Source organism: Mobula birostris, chromosome 19 (assembly GCF_030028105.1).
Source record: "Mobula birostris isolate sMobBir1 chromosome 19, sMobBir1.hap1, whole genome shotgun sequence".
In the NCBI taxonomy this organism is placed as follows: domain Eukaryota; kingdom Metazoa; phylum Chordata; class Chondrichthyes; order Myliobatiformes; family Myliobatidae; genus Mobula; species Mobula birostris.
Window position 1 is genome coordinate 2,321,557 of NC_092388.1, and position 23,171 is coordinate 2,344,727.

General features: G+C 41.6%; 1 protein-coding gene across 4 annotated transcripts in view; it reads right to left on the minus strand.

The window, feature by feature from the left end:
- The window catches only part of pex1 (peroxisomal biogenesis factor 1), an 89,448-nt gene that overhangs the window by 34,860 nt on the left and 31,417 nt on the right, over positions 1-23,171 (minus strand). For all 4 annotated transcript variants that reach the window (XM_072283110.1, XM_072283109.1, XM_072283112.1 and 1 more), the window contains exons 10-15: positions 19,263-19,395; positions 16,982-17,078; positions 15,311-15,481; positions 12,726-12,880; positions 8,193-8,379; positions 343-509 (exon numbers count right to left, since the gene is read on the minus strand). In XM_072283110.1, coding sequence (XP_072139211.1) covers positions 343-509; positions 8,193-8,379; positions 12,726-12,880; positions 15,311-15,481; positions 16,982-17,078; positions 19,263-19,395 — 910 coding nt within the window. The remainder of the gene's footprint in view (positions 1-342; positions 510-8,192; positions 8,380-12,725; positions 12,881-15,310; positions 15,482-16,981; positions 17,079-19,262; positions 19,396-23,171) is intronic.

Below are 23,171 nucleotides of genomic sequence, written 5' to 3' on the forward strand. Positions count from 1 at the left end.
CTGGCATAATTTACATATTACTATTTAACTATTTATGATTCTATTACTATTTATTATTTATGGCGCAACTGTAACGAAAACCAATTTCCCCCGGGATCAATAAAGTATGACTATGACTATTAATTGACAAGCGCTTCAAATAAAATTAAAGCATTAACAACTTCTGACAATACTATGAATTTCATCAAGGCATTTACAATTTTTCCAGTTCATGGGCATTTTCCAGCTACACAGAAACAAAAGGGAACCTGTCTTCCTGTGGTAATGATTCCGATATGAAAATCCAAAAGCAATCCCCTGGGTTTTACTCATGATAGGACATTAATATTACTGGACATATACCTTAACGGGTAATTGAATAGTATCCAGGAGGATTTCCTTGACTTCATGTAGACCTCCAACTTGGTCCCAGCCCAAATCTTTGGGTTTGTGAAGGTTAGCATTTCTTAGAGATGTAGGTACAAATCCCTCAAGGGCATGAAGGAAGTTCAATGTTGTCAACTGTGGTTCTGCATAAAAAAAAACATTGCAAAACACTAGCTTTTTGTACTTCAGCAACTTAATATACATTGGATTGTTTTTAATTTGGTAACTGCTATACAAGTAGGATTAAAAGTTCTTATATGTGTTCATGGAGAAGAACTAGATCTTTTCACAAAGTTCATTTCCTACAATGTGAAGAGTCAAATTCTAGACCTTCAGTTATACAGGATATAACACTGTGGGTAGCATGGAGGGTTGTTACAGGTTACAACAAGATATAGATGGGATGTAGAAGTGGTAAATGGAATTCCACTGGAAAAGTGTGAAATGATACACTTTGGAAGATTGAACCTAAAGGCGGAATACAGGTCCTGATAAAGAGTCTCAGCACAAAACAGTGACTATTTATTATTCCTCTCCATAGATGCTCTGGGGAGGGGTGGGTGTGTGTGTGTGTGTGTGTGTGTCTGTGTGTGCGCGCGCGCTACTTAACAGTTTCAGCATACGTAGAGCCTCTTGTGTTCAGGGTTAGTGGTAGGATTCTTGGCAATGTGGAGGAACAGAGGGGTCTTGGGGACCCATGGCCATAGATCCCTCAAAGTTACCTCTCGAGTTGATAGGGTGGTGAAGAAGGCATATAGTGTGTTGGCTTTCATTGGTCTAGGAATTGAGTTCAAGAGCCCTGAAGTAACGTTGCAGCTCTATAAAACTCTGGTTAGGTTACATTTGTAGTACTGTGTTCCGTTCTGGTCATCTCATTATAGGAAGGATGTGGAACTTTAGAGAAGGTGCAGAGGAGATTTACCAGGATCTGCCTGGATTAGAGAGCATGTCGTATAAGGAATGGTTGAGCAAGCGAGGGCTTTTCTCTGTGGAGGCAACTTCAGAGAGATGTACAAGATTAAGAGGGGCACAGATAGAGCGGACAGAGTGTAAGAGGGAATGATTAGATTGATCATGGAGCAAGTTTATATAGGTTGGCACAAGGGTGTGTACTCTGCTCTATTGCTCCACAGAATCAATATACATTAACAATGCACAACTCACAGGTCTGTTAACACATTTTTGATTTATGTTATAAATTTTGTGCTTTTGAAGTATTAACCAAGAATTTGACATAGTAACTCAAAAAAAAAAAAAATCAACCTTGGACACCCAAAACAAAATCTCAAGAGCCTACTGTTTGATCATAACTGCTTGTTCATCCAGAGGCACTCCTGAATTCCAGTTAGAACAAGTCTGCTGGAGGAACACAGTGGGTCAAAACACCTGTGGGATGGTCAATGTTTCAGCTCAGGTCCCTGCACGGTTCTCACTGCTACCACCAGGGAGGAGGTACAGGAGCCTGAAGAGACACACTCAGTGATTCAGGAACAGCTTCCTCCCCTCTGACATCAGATTTCTGAATGGACAATGAATCCATGAACACTACCTCACTATTTTTGTTTACCTTTTTGCACTACTTTGTGTGTGTGTGTGTATATATACATATACATATATACACACACACACACACACACTCACTCAGTGGCCACTTTATTAGGTACACCTGCTCATTAATGCAAATAGCTAATCAGCCAATCATTTTGCAGCAACTCAATGCATAAAAGCATGTAGACATGGTCAAGAGGCTCAATTCCAGTCAAGTTCAAATTTAATTCTCACTCAACCATACCCATGAAAGAGTATTCCTCCAGGGGCAAGATGCAAAACCCAGTACCATCAGTCAAAGTACGTATAGCTATGACAGCAGAAAAGCAGTTACTCCAAAAGTCCCTGAATGTAGACTGATGGTTAATGAGATGTTGTCCTGGAGCAACTTATCCCATGACATAGACAGACATAATCCAGCTTATTGTTCAGAATGGGGAAGAAACCCGATCTGAGTAACATTGGCAATGCAATGACTGTTGGTGCTAGAGCCAGTGTTTTGAGTATCTCAGAAAATGCTCATCTCCTGGGATTTTTCCTGCACAATATTCTTACAGAGAATGGTGTGAAAAATAAAAACTACATCCAGCGAGCGGCAGCTCTGTGGGCAAAAGTACCTTGCTAATGAGAGAGGTCAGAGGAGAATCCCCAGACTAACTCAAGCTGACAGGAAGGCAACAGTAACTGAAATAATCATGTGTTACGACAGTGGTTGAAGAGAGCATCTCTGAACACTCAATACATCGAACCTTGATATAGATAGACTACAGGAGCAAACCACACCTGGCTCCACTTCTGTACCTAATAAAGTGGCCACTGAGTTTATACTGTAATTTATAATATATTTTATATATAGCATTGTACTGCTGCCATAAAACAACAAATTTCACAATGTAGAGTGCCGTTAAAAAGTATTCACCACCCTTGGAAGTTTTCAAGTTTTATTGTTTTACAACACTGAATCACAGTGGATTTAATTTGGCTTTTTTGACACTGATCAACAGAAAAAGACTCGTGTCAAAGTGAAAACAGATCTTCACAAAGTAATCTAAGTTAATTTCAAATATAAAACACAAAATAATTGATCGCATAAGTATTCACCCCTTCAAGTCAGTATTTAGTAGATGCACCTTTGGCAGCAATTACAGCCTTGAGTCTGTAAGGATAGGTCTCTATCAGCTTTGCGCATCTAGACACTTCAATTTTTTCCCATTTTTCTTTACAAAACTACTCAAGCTCTGTCAGACTGCATTGAGATCCTGAGTGAACAGCCCCTTTCAAGTCCAACCATAATTTCTTTCAAGTCTGGACTCAGACTTGGCCACTCCAGGACACTGACTTTGACCCCAAGCACAGAGCCAAAGCTACACAGAAATGGCTTAAAAATGACATTGTCTTCCTAGAAAACAAATCTTTTCCCAAGTCACAGTTCTCTTGCAGAGTGCATCAGATTTTCCTCCAGATTTCCCTGTATTTTGCTGCATTTTTTTTTTACCCTCCACCTTCACAAACCTTCCAGGGCCTGCTGCGGTGGAGCATCCCCACAGCGTGATGCAACCACTACGCTTCACGGTAGAGATGATGTGTTTTTAATGATGTGCAGGAGTTTGCCTACACCAAACATAGCATTTAGTCTGATGGCCGAAAAGCTCAATGTTGGTTTCATCAGACTATAGAACCTTCTCCCAACTGACCTGAGTCTCCCACCTACTCTAGCTGAGATTTCATGTAGGCCCCCCCGCCCCCAGTGTCTTTTCTTTGTCACTCTCCAATAAAGCAGCGACTGGTGAAGCACCCAGGCAACAGTTGTTGTATGCGCTGTCTCACCCATCTCAGCCACTGAAGCGTATAACTCCTCCAGAGTTGTCATAGGTCTCTTGGTGGCCTCCCTCACTAGTCCCCTTCTTGCATGGTCATTCAGGTTTTGATGACGGCCTGCTCTAGGCATATTTACTGCTGTGCCATATTCTTCCCATTTCTCGATGATTGACTTAACTGTACTCTAAGGGATACTCAGTGACTTGGAAATTTTCTTGTCTCCATCTCCTGACTTGTGCTTTTCAATACCTTTGCGGAGTTGCTGGGAGTGTTCTTTTCTCTTCATGGTGTAGTAGTTGCCAGGATACTGACTCACCGGCAGTTGGACCTTCCAGATACAGGTGTATTTTTACTACAGTCCATTGAAACACCTTGAATGCACACAGGGAATCGCCATTTAACTAATTACGTGACCTCTAAAACCCATTAGCTGAACCCGTGATCATTTGGTGTGTCATATTAAAGGGGGAGAATGAATCCTTATGCAATCAATTATTTTATTTTACTTTGTAGATAAGTAGATACTTTATCCATATTACAGTGTCACAGTAGCATTATAAGTGCATATACACAAATATTAGTAAGAAAGAATAAAAAAAATTACCTCAAACAGTCTAAGAGGAGGGGCTCATCCGTTCCCCAGCTATAGGTTGACTCATTATACTGTAGAGCCTAATGTCCCAGGGTAAGAATGACCCCATATACTACTATTTAGAGTAGAGCAGTTGTCTTACTGTATTACTAAAACATAGAACATAGAAATCTACAGCACGTTACAGGCCCTTTGGCCCATGATGTTGTGCGATCATGTGACCAACTCTAGAAGCTGCCTAGAATTTCACAACATAGCCCTCTGTTTTTCTAAGCTCCATGTACCTATCTAAGAGTCTCTTAAAAGACGCTATTGTATCCGCCTTCACCACTGCCACTGGCAGTTCATTCCACACATCCACCACTCTCTGTGTCAAAAGCTTAGCTCTGACATCCCCCCTGTACCTACTTCCAAGCACCTTGAAATTATGCCCCTTTGTGCTAGCCATTTCAGCCCTGGGAAAAAGCCTCTGACTGTCCACATGATCAATGTCTCTCATCATCTTATACACTTCTAGCAGGTCACCTCTCATCCTCCGTCACTCCAACGAGAAAAGGACAAGTTCACTCAACCTATTGTCATAAGGCATGCTCCCCAATCCAGGCAACATCCTTGTAAATCTCCTCTGCACTCTTTCAATAGACAACAGACAATAGGTGCAGGAGTAGGCCATTCAGCCCTTCGAGCCAGCACTGCCATCATGATCACGGCTGCATCAGCAATCAGTACCTCGTTCTTGCCTTCTCCCCATATCCCTTGACTCCACTATCTTTAAGAGCTCTATCTAACTCTTTCTTGAAAGCATCCAGAGAATTGGCCTCCACTGCCTTCTGAGGCAGAACATTCCACAGATCCACAACTCTCTGGGTGAAAAAGTTTTTCTTCAACTCCGTTCTAAATGGCCTACCCCTTTTTCTCAAATTGTGACCTTTGGTTCTGGACTCACCCAACATCGGAAACATGTTTCCTGCCTCTAGCGTGTCCAATTCCTTAATATATGTTTCAATCAGATCCCATCTCATCGTTCTAAATTCCAGTGTATACAAGCCCAGTTGCTCCAATCTTTCGACATATGACAGTCCCGCCATCCCGGGAATTAACCTCATGAACCTACGCTGCACTCCCTCAATAGCAAGAATGTCCTTCCTCAAAATTGGAGACCAAAACTGCACACAGTACTCCAGGTGTGGTCTCACCAGGGCCCTGTACAACTGCAGAAGGACCTCTTTGCTCCTATACTCAACTCCCCTTGTTATGAAGGCCAGCATGTCATTAACTTTCTTCACTGCTTGCTGTACCTGCATGCTTACTTTCAGTGACTGATGAGCTTGTACTGGAGCCTACCAGGGAGAAGGCAAGTATGGATTTAGTGTTGTGTAATGAAATCAATTTGATAAGGGAACTCGAGGTAAAGGAGCCATTAGGAGGTAGTGACCACAATATGATAAGTTTTAATCTACAATTTGAGAGGGAGAAGGGAAAATCGGAAGTGTCAGTATTACAGTTGAACAAAGGGGACTATGGAGCCATGAGGGAGGAGCTGGCCAAAGTTGACTGGAAAGATACTCCAGCAGTGGAACAACAATGGCAGGTATTTCTGGGAATAATACAGAAGGTGCAGGATCAGTTCATTCCAAAGAGGAAGAAAGATTCTAGGGGAGTAAGGGACAACTGTGGCTGACAAGGGAAGTCAAGGACAGTATAAAAATAAAAGAGAAGTATAACATAGCAAAAGATGAGCAAGAAGCCAGAGGACTGGGAAACTTTTAAAGAGCAACAGAAGATAACTAAAAAGGCAACACAGGGAGGAAAAATGAGGTACGAAGGTAAACTAGCCAAGAATATAAAGGAGGACAGTAAAAGCTTCTTTAGCTATGTGAAGAGGAAAAAATTAATTAAGACCAAAGTTGGGCCCTTGAAGACAGAAAAGGGAGAATTTATTATGGGGAACAAAGAAATGGCAGACGAGCTGAACAGGTACTTTGGATCTGTCTTCACCAAGGAAGACACAAACGATCTCCCAGGTGTAATAACGGCCAGAGGACCTAGGGTAACGGAGGAACTGAAGGAAATTTGCATTAGGCAGAAAATGGTGTTGGATAGACTGATGGGACTGAAGGCTGATAAGTCCCCAGGACCTGATGGTCTGCATCCCAGGGTACTTAAGGAGGTGGCTCTAGAAATCGTGGATGCATTGGTAATCATTTTCCAATGTTCTATAGATTCAGGATCAGTTCCTGTGGATTGGAGGGTACCTAATGTTATCCCACTTTTTAAGAAAGGAGGGAGAGAGAAAGCAGGGAATTATAGACCAGTTAGCCTGACATCAGTGGTGGGGAAAATGCTGGAGTCAATTATAAAAGATGAAATAGTGGCACATTTGGATAGCAGTAACAGGATAGGTCCGAGTCAGCATGGATTTACGAAGAGGAAATCATGCTTGGCTAATCTTCTGGAATTTTTTGAGGATATAACTATGAAAATGGACAAGGAAAAGCCAGTGGATGTAGTGTACCTGGACTTTCAGAAAGCCTTTGATAAGGTCCCACGTAGGAGATGAGTGGGCAAAATTAGAGCAAATGGTATTGGGGGTAGGGTACTGACATGGATAGAAAATTGGTTGGCAGACAGGAAACAAAGAGTAGGGGTTAATGGGTCCTTTTCAGAATGGCAGGCAGTGACTAGTGGGTACCGCAAAGCTCGGTGATGGGACCGCAGCTATTTACAATATACATTAATGATTTAGATGAAGGGATTAAAAGTAACATTAGCAAATTTGAAGATGACACAAAGCTGGGTGGCAGTGTGAAATGTGAGGAGGATGTTATGAGAATGCAGGGTGACTTGGACAGGTTGGGTGAGTGGGCAAATGCATGGTAGATGCAGTTAAATGTGGATAAGTGTGAGGTTATCCACTTTAGTGGCAAGAACAGGAAGGCAGATCACTATCCGAATGGTGTCAATTTAGGAAAAGGGGAAGTACAATGAGATCTGGGTGTACTTGTTCATCAGTCACTCTTTCAATAGTATCCACATCCTTCCTGTAGTGAGGTGACCAGAATTGAATGCAGTACCCTAAGTGGGGTCTAACTAAGGTCTCACATAGCTTTAACATTACCTCATGGCTCTTGAAATCAATGCCAGATGTTTTTGGAGACCTGTGTACTGTCGAGGTGTTTCAATTGACTGCAGTAAAAGGGTACCTCTGTTCAACCAAGGTGGTATTTAGAGCAAGGAACATTGTCCAGAACTGCCAGGATTTTCCGTTGGGTCCTTTGCCCTACAACAGCCTTCAGCGTGTCCAGTTTGACTCCTATAACAGAGCAGTCAGTTTATTGAGCCTGCTGGCATCACCCGTGTTGATGCCATTGCCCCAGCACATCACTGCATAGAGGATTGTACTGGTGACCACAGACTTGTGAGCAGTAGAACATGTGAAGGAGAGGCATGCATACTCAGAAGGAGCTCAGTCTCCTCAGGAAGTAGAGACAGCTCTGGCCCTTTTTGTACTCAGCCTCTATGCTTTATACTTCTAATTAATTTAGATCACTTTGTAGAGGTCTGTTTTCACTTTGAAATAAAAGTTTCTTTTTCTGTTGATCAGTGACAAAAAAGCCAAATTAACTCCACTGTGACTCAATGTTGTAACACAATAAAACATGACAACTTCCAGGGGGAGTTGAGTACTTTTTATAGGTACTGTACGCCAGTGATAATAAACCTGATTCTGGTCATTCCCAAGGCTGGATTTCCACTCAAGTGTTAAATTCCTCCTGCCTCAGACGCTGCTCAACCTGGCTGTTAGTTGCAGCACCTGCACTCTCTTGTATCTCTGCTGCTATTTTGGTCCCAGTTTACCTCGCCTTACCTCGTTCTTTGTTTTTGTTAGATAACAAATGCGAGTGCACAGCCCGCTCCATCAGCACGACAAAATCTCTTGCTACGAAACCTTCCGTAGCTTTAGCCAGCTTTTGAAAGTCGGTGCTATCTAAAGTCTTCAGTGAAATAACGGTTTTATTTCGAATGACAGAGGTCAAAATCTCTACTCGCTGATCCTAGAAATTAAAAAAAAATCCATTGGATGTGTACATCTTCAAGCTATAATTTTAATCTTCAGTTATTACATGAACTGAGAGTATTTTCATAAAATTACTTATTCCAAGACACAAATTTTCATTTTTTAAATCTGAACAACCACATACCAGTACCAAAAAAAGAGAAAGCAACAATATTAAATTCTGCCTTCCACTTCCCTCCAAACAACTCCAGGGACAGCTTACAAGCTACCAGAGAACTACTTTCCCGTATACAGTATCAGCCTATAACTTTTCCTGGCCAGGGATTTTAATTCCATAGCGTGATCAAAGTAAAATTTATCAGAGTACATACATGTCACCACGTACAACCCTGAGATTCTTTTCCTGGGGGCATACTTAGCAAATCTATAGAATAGTAACTAAACAGCATCAATGGCCAGCAAACTATTCAAATGTAAATACAAATAAATAGCAATAAATAAAGAGCATGAAATAACAAGATAAAGAGGTCTTAAAGTGAGATCGTCAGTTGTAGGAACACCAGAAGTAGAGTTAGTGTAGTTATCTTTGGTTCAAGAGCCTGACGGTTGTGTGGTAGTAACTTCTTGAACCCAGTGGTGTGAGTCCTGATTCACTTGTACTTTCTACCTGATGGCAGCAGCAAGTTAAGAACTTGGCCTGGGTGGTGAGGATTTTTGACGCTGGATGCTGCTTTTCTGCGACAACATTTCATGTAGATGTGCTCAAAGATTGGGAGGGTTTTACCCGTGGCGTACTGGGCCGAATCCACCAGCTTTTGTAGCATCTTTCACTCAGAGGCATTGGCTGTAACGCAGTCAGTCAGTGCACTTCCCACCACACATCTATAGAAGTTTATCAAAGTTTTTGATGACGTGCCAAATCCAGAAATAGAGGTGCTGTCATGATTTCTTTGCAATTATATTTATATGATGGGTCCAGGACAGGTCTTCTGAGATAGTGACACCCAGGAATTTAAAGTTACTGGTCCTCTCCACCTCTGTTCCTCCTACAGTTACTGGCCCATGGACCTCTGGTTTCCCTCTCCTGAAGTGCACAATCCGTTCCTAGGTCCTATTGACATTGGGTGAGAGGTTGTTGTTATTACCACTCAAGTTTTCAGCCTCCCTCCTGTATGCTGATTCATCACCACCTTTGACTCAGTCCACAACAGTAGTGTCGTCAGCAAACTTGTAAATGGTGCTGGAGCTGTACTTGTTACACAGCCAGAGGTGCAAAGCGAGTAGAGCAGGGGGCTAAGTACACATCCCTGCGTTCATGGAGATTGTGGAGGAAATGATTTTGTCATTCCAAACTGACTGAGGTCTACAAGTGAGAAAATCCAGGATCCAAATGCACAAGCAGGTATTGACTACTGATTAATTTTGAGGGGGTGATGATATTAAAGAGCTGTAATCAATAAAGAGCATCCTGATGTATGCATCTTTGCTAATTTGGGGCTAATTGTTGTATTTCCCAGCCCCCCCAGTGCAGAAATAAACCGGTTTTCAGCAACTTATAAAGGATGGAAAGCTCATGCTTTGAATTCTCTTTCACCTTTATTAGGGCAGCTTGGTGAATGTAGTGGTTAGCGCTACACTTTAGAGCCAACGATTGTGGTTCAATTCCTACTGCAGTCAGTACGGAGTTCGTACGTTCTCCCCTCCCCATGACCATGTAGATTTGCATGGGGTCTCCCTGTTTCTTCCCATATTCCAAAGACGTGCAGGTTAAGGATGCTGAGTTGTGGGCATGCGATGGTAATACTTGCGAGCTGCCCCCAACATTTCCTTGGAATGTGTCAGTCATTGAGACACACACATTTCACTGCATGTTTCAATGTGTGTGGGAAAAATAAAGTTAACCTTCCTTAAGTTGTAAAACTTACCAATGCAGATATAAACCCATTCTATAGTTCCATACGTTCTCACTATTAGAGACAACATGTACTTCACTATTAAAAAAGGAACCCAAGGCACTAAATACCAGAATAGTTCATGTTTCATAGCATTTATAAAACAAGTTATTATCTTAATTCCAGATGCCAAGCCTTAGCCTGTAGCAGAACACCACAAACAGCAGACTGGACAGTGCTGGATCTGATCCACTGCCCAGGGTTACTGACTACCACATCGATACCACTGCACTTATTCAGCCAAATACAGGAGCTAACCCTCCATCCTGCGCATTTCTCCCAGAGCAGGGCAGCCCTCCAACAGTAACTAACCCTCTCAGCTTTACCCGAGACAACCTCAATAGCTTTTCTAAAGCTCTCTCTTGTCAATGTACTTTGAAGTATTCTTAAATGTGACTAGTATTCAAAGACATTTTAAAAAGTTCACATAGGTTTAATTCCAATTTTAAAATTAAATTTGTTAAAGTCAACATTTGGATGGCCTGATAGCATAATGGTTAGCACAGCGCTATTCCAGAGTTTGCAGTTCAATTCCGGTGCTGTAAGGAGCCTCAGTACATTCTCCCCAGGGAATGCGCTAGTTTTCCCCGGGTGCGTTGGTTTCCTCCCACTCTCCAAAGACACAATGAGTAGGTTAACTGGTCACTGTAAATTCCCCATGTGTCTATCCAAACAGCTTTTAAAAGCCTCCAATGTATTTGCCTCTACCACCATAACAGGTCAGGGCGAATCAGGTTTGTCAGGGATTGCTAGGACAGCATGGCTTGAAAGGCCTATCCCACTCTGTATTGCTAAGCTAAAAAAAAAAACAATTAAAATACTTCTCACCTTTCACCCCTAACCCATGACCTCTGGTCGTGGTCCCACCCAAGCCCAGTGGAAAAAGCCTGCTTGCACTTACCCTATCTATAACCCCTCAAAATTTTGTATACCTCTATCAAATCTCCTCTCAATCTTCCATGTTCTAAAGATACAGTCCTAACCTAGTCAATCTTACCTTATAACTCAGGTCCTCCAGACCTGGCAACATCCATGTGAATTTTCTCTGTACTCTTTCTACCTTGTTTACATCTTTCCTGAAGGTATGTGACCAAAATAGCACACAATACTCCAAATTGTGCCTCGCCAAGGCCTTATACAATTTCAACATAACATCCCATCACCTGTACTCAATACATTGATTTATGAAGGCCAATGTGCCAAAAGCTTTCTTTATGACCCTTTTTGGGCGAGTAAATTTGCGGATGATACCAAGACTGGTGGAGATTTGGATAGTGTTGTAGACTGGCAGAGAATGCAGCACCATATGGATCAGTTGCAGATATGGGCTGAGAAATGGCAGAAGGAATTTAACCCAGATAAATGTGAGGTGTTGCACCTTGGAAGGGCAAATGCAAGCAGACAGTATACAGTTAAGGGTAAAGTCCTCAATAGTGTTGCTGAGTAGAGAGATCTTGAAATCCAAGTTCATAGCTCCTTGACAGTGTCTACACAGGCAGCTTATGGAGTTCATGCTTTTATTAGTCGAGGTATTGAGTTCAAAAGTCAGGAGGTTATGTTGCAACTTGATAAAACTCTGGTTAAGCCACATCTGGAGTACTGCATACAGTACTGGTTGCCCCATTATAGGAAGGATGTAGAGGCTTTGGAGAGGGTGCAGAAGAGGTTTACCAGGATGCTGTTGGTTTAAAGAGTATGTGCTATCACGAGAGGCTGGATAAACTTGGGTTGCTTTTTCTGAAGCGTCACAGGCTGAGGGGAGATCTGACGGAGGTTTACAAGATTATGAGAAGCATAGTTAGGGCGGATGGACAGCATCTTTTTCCCAGGGTGGAAATGTCTAACACCAGAGGGCATGCATTGAAGATGAAAGCATGTAGGGTCAAGGGGGATGTGAGAGGCAAGTTCTTTACTCAGAGAGTGGTGGATGCCTGGAACTCACTTCCTGTTATGGTGGTAGAGGCAAATACATTGGAGGCTTTTAAAAGCTGTTTGGATAGACACATGGATGTAAGGAAGATGGAAGGATATGGACATTGTGTAGGTAGAAGAGATTAGTGTTTGGGTGTTTTTGATTTGCTGGTTCGGCATAACATTGTGGGCCGAATAGCCTTTTCCTGCGCTGTACTTTTCTATGTTCTATGAAGATAAAGCAGCAGAAAGAAAAATAAATAGATCACCAGCCCACACACACTATACCACACCACAATGCTTCACAGCTGGGTCCAACAGTGAGCACACAGGTCAGCTGCTCCAACACTCAGCTGACTCTGAGCGCCAAGAGTTGAGTTAATAACAGATGAGCTGACCAGTGAGAGGCAGAGAGCTGACGGTTCTCGTAGGAGAGCACAGCCCACTGCACCAGTTCAACCTGTGACCCTGGGAACAATGTGAAATGGTGCAGCATCAGGTAATTGTAAAGCTGGTTTACCTGGTCCGGTAGTGGAATATTCTGGACACACTGAAATAAGTGGGACCCTTCAGCTGAATTTAGAGAGGGATGCAGAGCTTGCTCGGATATGCTTGTGGCTATCAGTGCGATAACATTCCCGTGTGAAACTGCATCAGCAACTAGATACCTCAAAACTGCAAAAACAAAACAGATCTTCAGATTAACAGCACAATAAAACCACAGCAAATCTGTACAAACAGAAATTCTGTCCTGCCAGAGAAACCTTTCCCAAATCAAAACTGTAATTAATCTCGATGAAGGGTCTCGGCCTAAAACGATGACTCTTTATTCCCCTCCATAGATGCTGCCTGAACATGCTGTTTCTCCAGCATTTTGTGTGCATTAGTCAAGATCCACAAGTTCCAGAAATAGCAAGTAGCTCACTCTTATCACCGAATGTCAGGCAGGTACAAATTTACCTTTACCAAGCCCACTGGTGTTCTGTTACCCAGAAAATTAGATTCACTCTTAATGATCAACTCTGAACAGCAGAGGGCACTGCAGAGCAAAATGTGTGCAATGCCGTCGAGTGGAAAGGTCTGAACAAGCCCTTTTTACAAAACCAATGAAAATTAGAACTGTCTCCCAGCTTAGCCAGCTGTCAAACCAATCAAAATGTAGAAATACCTCTAAATATCCCTCATTGAACAGTACATGGAATACGATATAGAAAACCATTTTTTTTAAATGGTAGCATTTTAAAAGACATTGGTGTTCAGAATCTTTGTATATGTATCACAAGGCTCAGCAAGCAATTAGTAAAGGCAAACAGTATGGTTTGTAGGGGATTCAGGTAGTTACATCTGGAAATTTCCTCTGATCTTCCAACAAAAGGAAGACTACAATAGTGATAGACAGCTCACTAAATTTTTCCTTGAGAAGTTAAGCAGGCAGCACTATGTATGTACATCTCATCGTACGGGATTAATGGATAACAGGGTAGATGCTGAGACGATGTTCCTTAAGGTCGGCATATGCAGAATCAGTGGCCCAAACTTACAACAAGGAGTTGGCCATTCGGCTGGGAGATGAGGAGAAATTTCTGTAACTGAAGTGTAGGATATATTTGGAATTCAAGGGGGTCATGGAGTTACAGTTGCTGAGTATACTGAAGACAGGGACCATGTCATACAAAAGGAAGTGAGTTTAATTCAGTGAAGTGCCATTTTCCTGAATGGTGACGCAGGTATAAAGTGCCAAACCACTTATCCTGCTCTTACTTTATTCTTAATATTCAAAAATTTAAATCGACAATTAAAATTGCACGCACAAGAGATTCAGCAGATACTAGAAATTCAGAGCAACACCCACAAAATGCTGGGGGAGCTTAGCAGGTCCGGCAGCATCTATTGAGAGGAATAAACAGTCAACATTTCAGGCTGAGACCCTTCATCGGGACGTGGACTAAAATCACTTTTTTTAAGAAAACATTGTTAATTTACATAAAACATAATTGAAACATATACTGATGGTGGTTGCAAAAGTGCCTCTCTGCTAGAATGGATTTGCTCCTGCAACAGGTCAAAACTGTTCTGAGTCCAGTGAGGTAATTCCTCATCCACTGAGATACCTGGAATCACGGCAGAGTCCAGACTTACCAGGACTTTCGCACACAGCTGCATCATTTCTAAGTTCCTGTCACGAGTTCCCAATTTTCTCAAGCTTTGATTTTTCTCTTTGAGGTTTTAAGCCAGCGAGTAACAAACCATTGAATTGATATCAAGTTATCAATAGAGTGGTGTCACAGCAACCACCCTGCACTCAACATCAGCAAGACCAAGGAACTGATTGTGGACTTCAGGACAGGGTAGTTGAGGGAACACACATCAGTCCTCATCGAGGGATCAGTAATGGAAAGGATGAGTACTTTCAACTTCCTGGGTGTCAACATCAGTGAGGCCCCATATCTCAAAGGATGTGTTGTCATTGGAGAAAGCTTAGAAGAGGCTCACAAAGATGATTCCAGCAATGAGGAGCATCTGGCAGCTTTGGACCTGTACTCACTGGAATTTAGAAGAATACGTAGGGATCTCATTGAAAGCTACTGAATGTTGAAAGGACTAGATAATGTCAATGTGGAAATGATGTTTCCTATCATGGGGGTATCCAGAACTAGAGGGCACAACCTCAAAACTGAGGGATGATCATTTAGAACACAGATAAAGAGGAATTTTTTTTAGCCAGAGCGTAGTGAATCTGTTGAATGCAGTGGAGGATAAGTCCATGGGTATATATAAGGTAGATGTTGATCATATGGTGAGAAGGCAGGTGTATGGAGTTGAGCAGGATCTGGAATCAGCCATGATTGGTGGAATGGTGGAGCAGACTCATTGGGCTGAATGCTTACAGTACAGAAACAGACCCTTCAGCCCATCTAGTCCATTCCAAACTATTATCCTACCTAATTCCATCAACATGTGCCTGGACCAAAGCTCTCTATACCCCCATGTTCTATGTTAAAAAGAACATAAATAAATGAATTATTGCTTTCTGAATATAGTCCCATTTCAATGCCATTTGCCTGATCTGTGAAAAGCATTAAAAATTAAGGTTAAACTAATTACTTTGAGAAAGTTGTCTACCAAGAATAGCCTCGGCACTGAGTTCATGCTCAGAAGCAGAGATAGAGCCTGCAATATGATCCAAGTCATCCATAAAGATTACAGAAGGTTGTCTCCATGCTGCCTCGGTGAAAACTTCTTCCCATTTCTTACGGATATTTTCAGCCCTTTTACCTGGACATAAAACAAAGGTTTCTGATTACACTTAAGTCAATTCTCATTTTCAGCATTTTAAGATACAGTTGGATTTGCTTTTCAATTTCTGTAAGTGCAGATTTGTTAAAACCATTTGCTAGAAAGACATACTTTTTAAAAATGAGACAACGTAAACCTCAAGGGGATCAATTTATTTTAAATCAGAATCAATCTGAAACAAACACACAAGTCTAAAAGCCATATTGATGTGTGCAACTAAATTCAGTTATAACGGGGCGGACAAAAGAAATCAGACATGTACAGCAACTTCAAAGATCAATGTAAGTTCATTATCAAAGAACATATATGTTAATATCTAAGACCCTGAGATTCATTTTCTTGCAGGCATTTTCAGGAAAAAATGAAAACAATAAAAACAATGAAAAACCACACATAAAGACTGACAAACAACCAATGAGCGAGAAGACAAGCTGCAAATAAAATAATAATACTGAGAACATGAGCTGTAAAGAGTCTTTGAAAGCGAGTCCGTAGGTCGCAGAATCAGTTTAAAGTGGTGGTGAAGAAGTTATCCATATTGGTTCAGGAGCCTGATGGTTGTAGGGGAATAACTATTCCTAAACCTGGCCATGCTCTCTTCTCACTATTGCCATCAGGCAGGAGATACAAGAGCCTCAGATCCCACACCACCAGATTCAGGAACAGTTATTACCCTCAACAATCAGGCTCCTGAACCAATGTGGATAACTTCATTCACCTCAACACCGAACTGATTTCACAACTAGTGGACGCACTCTTAAGAACTCTACAACTTACGTTCTCAGTATTATCTATTTCTCTTCTTTTGCACATTGGTTGTGTGTAGTTTTTCACTGATTCTATTATATTTCCAGTGTCCTACTGTGAATGCCTGCAAGAAAATGAATCTCATATGGTGACATATGTGTTCTTTGAACGTTGAATGTAGACAACATCCACTGCCTTTCCACCATCACCTTTCTTGATAACCTTCTTGAAAAACTGTACAAGTGGTTAGACACAACTACCATGCACAATGCATGTTGACCAACCCTAATAAGACTCCATCTATCCAAGTACTTTATATTGGGTCCCTTAGAATTTCCAGGCTGGCATCTTTATCTGACTAGTTCAATTACTGAAGCTGTATTCAAAACTTCCACGTATTGGTTTAGAGCAGGGTTTTCCAACCTGGGTCCACAGACCCCTTGGTTAATGGGAAAGCTCATTTGCATGCAAAAGGTTGGCAGCCCCTGATCACATTTAAGCTGTATAAATCAAACAACCAGAAGTAAGACTGTTAGTCTCAGTAGCAGTAACCATACTGACCCTGAACTTTGATCTCGTCCACATCTAATCTACTGCGTGGTAAACATTCATCTGCTATCAGACGTAACTATCAGAAACTCAAAGGCAAACCAGGATTGAACAAATTATGTTGGTCCTGACTTGCAAATCTCAAGTGAATAACGAAGGCATGCCTGAGATACTGACTCTCACCTTGCAAAGCTTTACAGTCGATAATTTCCACATGGGCTTCCAGCTTCTCTGCTGCCTCTCTACACAGAGCCTTTGCCAAAGTGGTCTTCCCACTACCCTAGATAAAAGTAAGTTTCCAAATTATTGATGAGTGACCGAATAATTCTTTCAAAGCCGTTTATTTACAGATTAACCAAAAAAGGTATAGCAGCAACTGCTTCCTGATTAATGTTTTTTGAAGATATTTTGTTTGACTAACTATTCATAAAAAAGATCTTTCTAAAGCTCAGAGCAACACACACATAATGCCTGAGGAACTCAGCAGGTCAGGCAGATCTATGGAGGGGAATAAACAGTTGACATTCTGGACTGCGATGAAGTTTCCGTCCTAATTAAGGGTCTCTGCCTGAAATGTTGACTGTTTCTTCTGCTTAAAAACAAGAGATTTTGCAGATGCTGGAAATTCAGAGCAACACAGAACATGCTTCCTATATGAAACACCAGCCCTAATCTCTACACTAAGCCCATTGATAAGTGCACAGTCTTTTGATGGTCCAGACATTTTAAATCCTGCTTCAGTAAACTTCCTGCCCACAGGTGAATAACTCTCCATTCTGTTGGAGCTTGTGCATAGTTTTCAAATTGGACTGCTTCTGACACTGCCTCAAGGGACGCTCTTTGTGGCAGTCGCGAGGCAGAAGGTAAGAACATACGAACATAAAAAATAGAAGCAGCAGTAGTCATCTGGCCCATTGAGCCTGCCCCGCCACTCAATAAGATCATGGCTAATCTGGCCATAGACTTATCTCCACATACCTGCCTTTTTCCTCATAACCCTTAATTTTCCTACTACGTAAAACTCTACCCAATCTTGTAAGTCAGAATGCCCGGCACACTGGAAACTCTGGGCTTCAGACTGCAAGATTATTTTGTTATATGACTATAAGACACAGGAGCAGAATTAGGCCATTTAGCCGCTATTTAATCAAAGCTGATTTATTCCCTCTCAACTCCATTTCCCTGCTTTCTCCCTCATGCAATGACTAATCGAGAACGTATCCACCTCCACTTTAAGTTTACCCAATGACTTGACCTCCATAGCTGTCCATGGCAATGAATTCCACAGCTTCTCCGCTCTCTGGCTGGATGCTGTGGATTGTTTGCCTGGGATTCCATGAAGATGATTTCCAATGTCATTTCAATTAAGTATTCTGTACTGTCTGATTTTTTTAATATATGCTTCATTCAGTTTCTGATTAAAACTGATCTGTAATGCCAGAGGCCAGGGGTGCTTTTGGTTAAACATCTGACCTTATCCAGGATCTCTCATTGGGGTTTCTGCTCACTGGCTAAACGTGAATGAGCTTTTGGGTTTCAGTCTGAAACATAAACTGCTTATGCTCCTCCTTTGATGCTGCCTGACCTGTTGAGTTCCTCCTTGTTCTGTTAGGTTTATGATTTATGGTCAGACTTCAAAGATCAACTAGCAAGATGCAGAAAAAAAAGTTAAAATTCTGTGCATCTACTCCTGAAGGCTGTAAACTGTTCTTCGATGGCCAACTTCTGTTCCTCCTTCTTAAACTAATCATTTCCTATTTCTTTTCCTCCATCCAGTTCCCTCCACCATCTCCTCTGTCTTCCCTCTACATCTCCTCCTTTATTCTTAAATTAAATAAATACTTTTCTTGCTTTTCAGTTCTTAAAATTTTGAAATTCGGTAGCAGAGCAGTTAGTGTAATGCTTTAGGACTTCAATTCCCACTGCTGCTTGAACGTTCTCACCAAGTGAAATCACATTGAAACCTACTGAATATTGAAAGACCTAGACAGAATGGAGCTGGAGAGGATGTTTCTTATGGTGGGGGAGTCTAGGACCAGAGGGCACAGTCTCAGAATAAAAGGTTGTCCATTTATAATGCAGATGGGGGATTTCTTGAGCCAGAGAGTGGATGATCTGTGGAATGCATTGCCATAGAAACCTGTGGAGGCCAAGTCACTGGGTATATTTAAAGCAGGGGCGGATAGCTTCTCGAGTAACTAGGGCATCAAAGGCTACGGGGAAAAGGCAAGAAACTGAGGTTGAGAGGGATAATAAATCAGTAATAATGGACAGACGGATCAAAAACGATGGGCCAAATGGCCTAATCTTATTCCTATTTCTTATGGTCTTGCTACTCCAACATATTCTCAGCCATTGCAATTGTAACACTAAAATGTTAACATATTTGCAGTAAATCAGTGTAAGAGATTATCATTGTGAGATTGTCAATGTGTATGCTATATAAAAAAATGCAGTCTATCACCTTTACTCCTGTGAGTAAAACAGCTCCACTTCGGAGACCTTGTGCAGTCGAGGCAATTTCCCGTGACAGAGGGTGGCCTAAGAGACTGAGAGAGATGTGCTCAAAGGCTGAGACAGCAAGTTCATGAACAGCACTGCAAAACAGAGTTTATTTTACATATTATATATAATGCATAGATGTGATTTAGAAACAAATGGCCTACAAGTAGGCACAAAGAATTCAATTAGATAATTCCTAGTTCAACATTTTCAATTTGACAAAAATGCTCACTACAAAAAATGCACTATTTAAAAACTTTGAAAACAAAATACATGCAATTAAGAATCCTGAGGCAGCCTTCTACAGTTGGGACACCTTCACACAGAGAAATCTTTCTACTAAACAGATAAGCAGAGGAGATTTACCAAAATGCTGTCTCGTTTAGAGAAAATGTCTTAGGAGGACAGGTTGAGTGAGCCAGGGCTTTTCTCTTTGAAGTGAAGGAGGATGACAGGTGACTTGACAGAGGTGTACAGGTACAAGATGATAAGAGGCATACAGTGGTGCTAGAAAATTTGTGAACCCTGTAGAATTTCCTCTATTTCTGCATAAATATGACCTAAAAGGTGATCAGATCTTCACGCAAGTCCTAAAACTAAATAAAGAGAACCCAATTAAATAATTAACACAAAAAATACTACACTTGTTCAGTTATTTATTGAGAAAAATGATCCAATATTATGTGTATTTGTTGGAAGAAGTATGTGAACCTTTGCTTTCAGTAACTGGTGTGACCTCCTTGTACAGCAATAATTTCAACCAAGTGTTTCTGCTAACCGTTGATCAGTCCTGCGTATCGGCTTGGAGGAAGTTCAGGCCATTGCTCCTTACAACACTGCTTCGGCTCTGGGATGTTGGTGGGCTTCCCTGCAAGGACTACTTGCTTTAGGTCCTTCCTCAATACTTCCATAGGATTAAGGTCAGGTCTCGACTCAGCCATTCCAAAACACAGATTTTCTTCTTTTTAAACATTCCTTTGTTGATTTACTCTTGTCTTTTGGATCATTATCTTGGTGCATCATTCAACTTCTATTCAGCTTCAGGTGATGGACTGCTACCCTGACATTCTCCTGTATAATGTCTCGATATAATTTTGAATTCATTGTTCCCTAAATGATAGCAAGCTGTCCAAGCCCTGAGGTAGCAAAACAACCCCAAACCACGATACTCTTTCCATCATGCTTCACAGTTGGGATGAGGTTTTGGTGTTGGCTTGTAATGCCCTTTTTTCTCCAAACCTAGCAATGTACATTTCTGCTAAAAAGTTCAACTTTTGTCTCATCTGTCCACAGAATATTGTCCCAGACGAGTTGTAGAACAGCGGTCCCCAACCACCGGGCCACGAGGAAACAATACGATTTGGCGATATGGGTCAGCTGCACCTTTCCTCATTCCCTGTCACGCCCACTGTTGAACTTGAACGCATGTGAGGTCATTAACAGCACGTCATCCATGTCAGTGCGGGAAGGAGATCAACTCCTCGAGCTTGTAAATGATGGCAGGCTGAAAAGTATGTTTGACATAACATCTCTGCCAGCATTCTGGATCAAAGTCAAGGTTAAATATCCTGAGATAGCCACGAAAGCACTGAAAACATTGCTTCCATTTCCAACATATCTCTGCAATGAATGCAATGAAAACTAAACTGCAGAATAGACTGGACACAAGGAACCCCCTTCGAGTATCGCTGTCTCCCATCATCCTTCGATGGCACTGTCTTGCTGCAGGGAACAAGTATTCAGCCCAGGGCTCCCACTGATTCAGCGATATTGGTGTGTTGCAATGATTTTATATGTTCATACGGGGAAAATATGTGCTGTGTGTTTAATATCCAAATTTTACTTAAAATGTTATGATGCTATTCACTGAAATAACCATATAACAATTACAGCACAGAAACAGGCCATCTCTGCCCTTCTAGTCCATGCTGAACTCTACTTTCACCTAGTCCCACCGACCTGCACTCAGCTCATAACCCTCCATTCCTTTCCTGTCCATTTACCTATCCAATTTTTCTTTAAATGATAATATCGAACCTGCCTCTACCACTTCTATTGGAAGTTCGTTTAACACTTACTTCAAGCTCCCCTGTCCTCCCCTGATAATTGACTTATCACTATATTCATGCGAGGAAAATATGCGCTGTGTGCTTAATATTAAATTTGTTAGATAAACCCTTTTAGAAACGAAATTGAATGTATTAGCCACTTATCACTTATATTCCGGTCGTGATTAACATCCCCCCCCCCCCCGGAACAGAATCGCCAAAAAAGATTTGTAGGAAAAGATCGGCAGGTACACGCATCCGCAATGTCCCGTGCAAGGCTTTATGGTCATGGTAGTCTTTCTCGGGGTAAACACAACGTATTTGACTGCTACTGTCGTCTGTTGGCAACCATACCCGCCCCTCCCCCGCCCCAAGGTCGGCCAGTCCGCAAGAATATTGTCAATAATAACCGGTTCGTGGTGCAAAAAAGGTTGGGGACCCCTGTTGTAGAACATCCAGGTGGTCTTTTGCAAATTTGAGACATGCAGCAATTTTCTTTGTTGAGAACAGTGGTTTCCTCCACGGTGTACTTCCATGAACACCTTTCTTGTTCAGTGTTTTTCTTATAATGGGCACATGAACAGAGACCTTAGCAAGTTCTAGAGATTTCTGCAGGACTTTTGCTGATACCCTTGGGTTCTTTTTCACCTCCTTCAGCTTTACACATTGTGCCCTCGGTGTGATCTTTGCAGTACGCCCACTCCTAGGGACAGTAGCAACAATACTGAATTTCCTCCATTTGTAGATAACTTCTTTAACTGTGGACTGATAAACACTCAGGTCTTTAGAAGTGCTTTTGTAGCCTCTTCCAGCTTGATGCATCTCGACAATTCTTCTTCTAAGTTCTTCTGAAAGTTGTTTTGATTATGGTGCACATAAACAGATCTTTTTTGAGAAGAGCAGGCTCTGTCAGTAACCTGACTTCGTGTGTCTCTTTTTTTTTTAAAACAGGGCAGGGCACCACTGCAGCCTACACCACCAATCTCATCTCATCGATTGGAACACCTGACTTCCAATAGCTTTTGTAGAAGGCGTTAACCAAGGTTCACATACTTTTCCAACAAATACATGTAATATTGGATCATTTTTCTCAATAAATAAATGAACAAGTATAATGTTCTTGCGTTATTTATTTAATTGGGTTCTCTTTATCTAGCTGAAGAACTTAAATGAAGATCTGATCACATTTTAGGTCATATATATGCAGAAACAGAGAAAATTCTACAAGGTTCACAAACTTTCTAGCACCACTGTAGATAGAGTGGACAGCCAAAGACTCTTACCCAGGGCAGAAATGGCTAATAAAAAGGGACATAATTTTCAGGTGAATGAAGGAAAGAAGAGTGGGAATGTTCGAGGTAGGATTTTTTTTAAAAACACGAAAAGTGGTAGGTGTGTGGAATGCCTGGCCAGGAGTGGTGGTAGAGGCAAATATATTAGGGACATTTAAGAGACTCTTAGAATAGACGCATGGATGATACAAAAATGGAGGTTATGTAGGAGGAAAGAGTTAGATTGATCTTAGAGTAAGTTAAAAGCTCAGCAGAACATCATGGGTAACATGCTGTAAAGCTTAGTGGTTGGAAAGGTGTTGGCATCTATGGTTAAGGATGTGGTTTTGGGGTACTTGGAGGCAATGATAAGATAGACCATTGTCAGCAAGGGAAAATTATGCCTGACAAATCTGTTAGGCATCTTTGAAGAAATAACAAGTTGGATAGATAAAGGAGAATTGGTCAATGCTGGGTACTTGGATTTTCAGAAGGCCTTTGACAAGGTGCCACACATGAGGCTACTGAACAAGCTATGAGCCCGTGGTATTA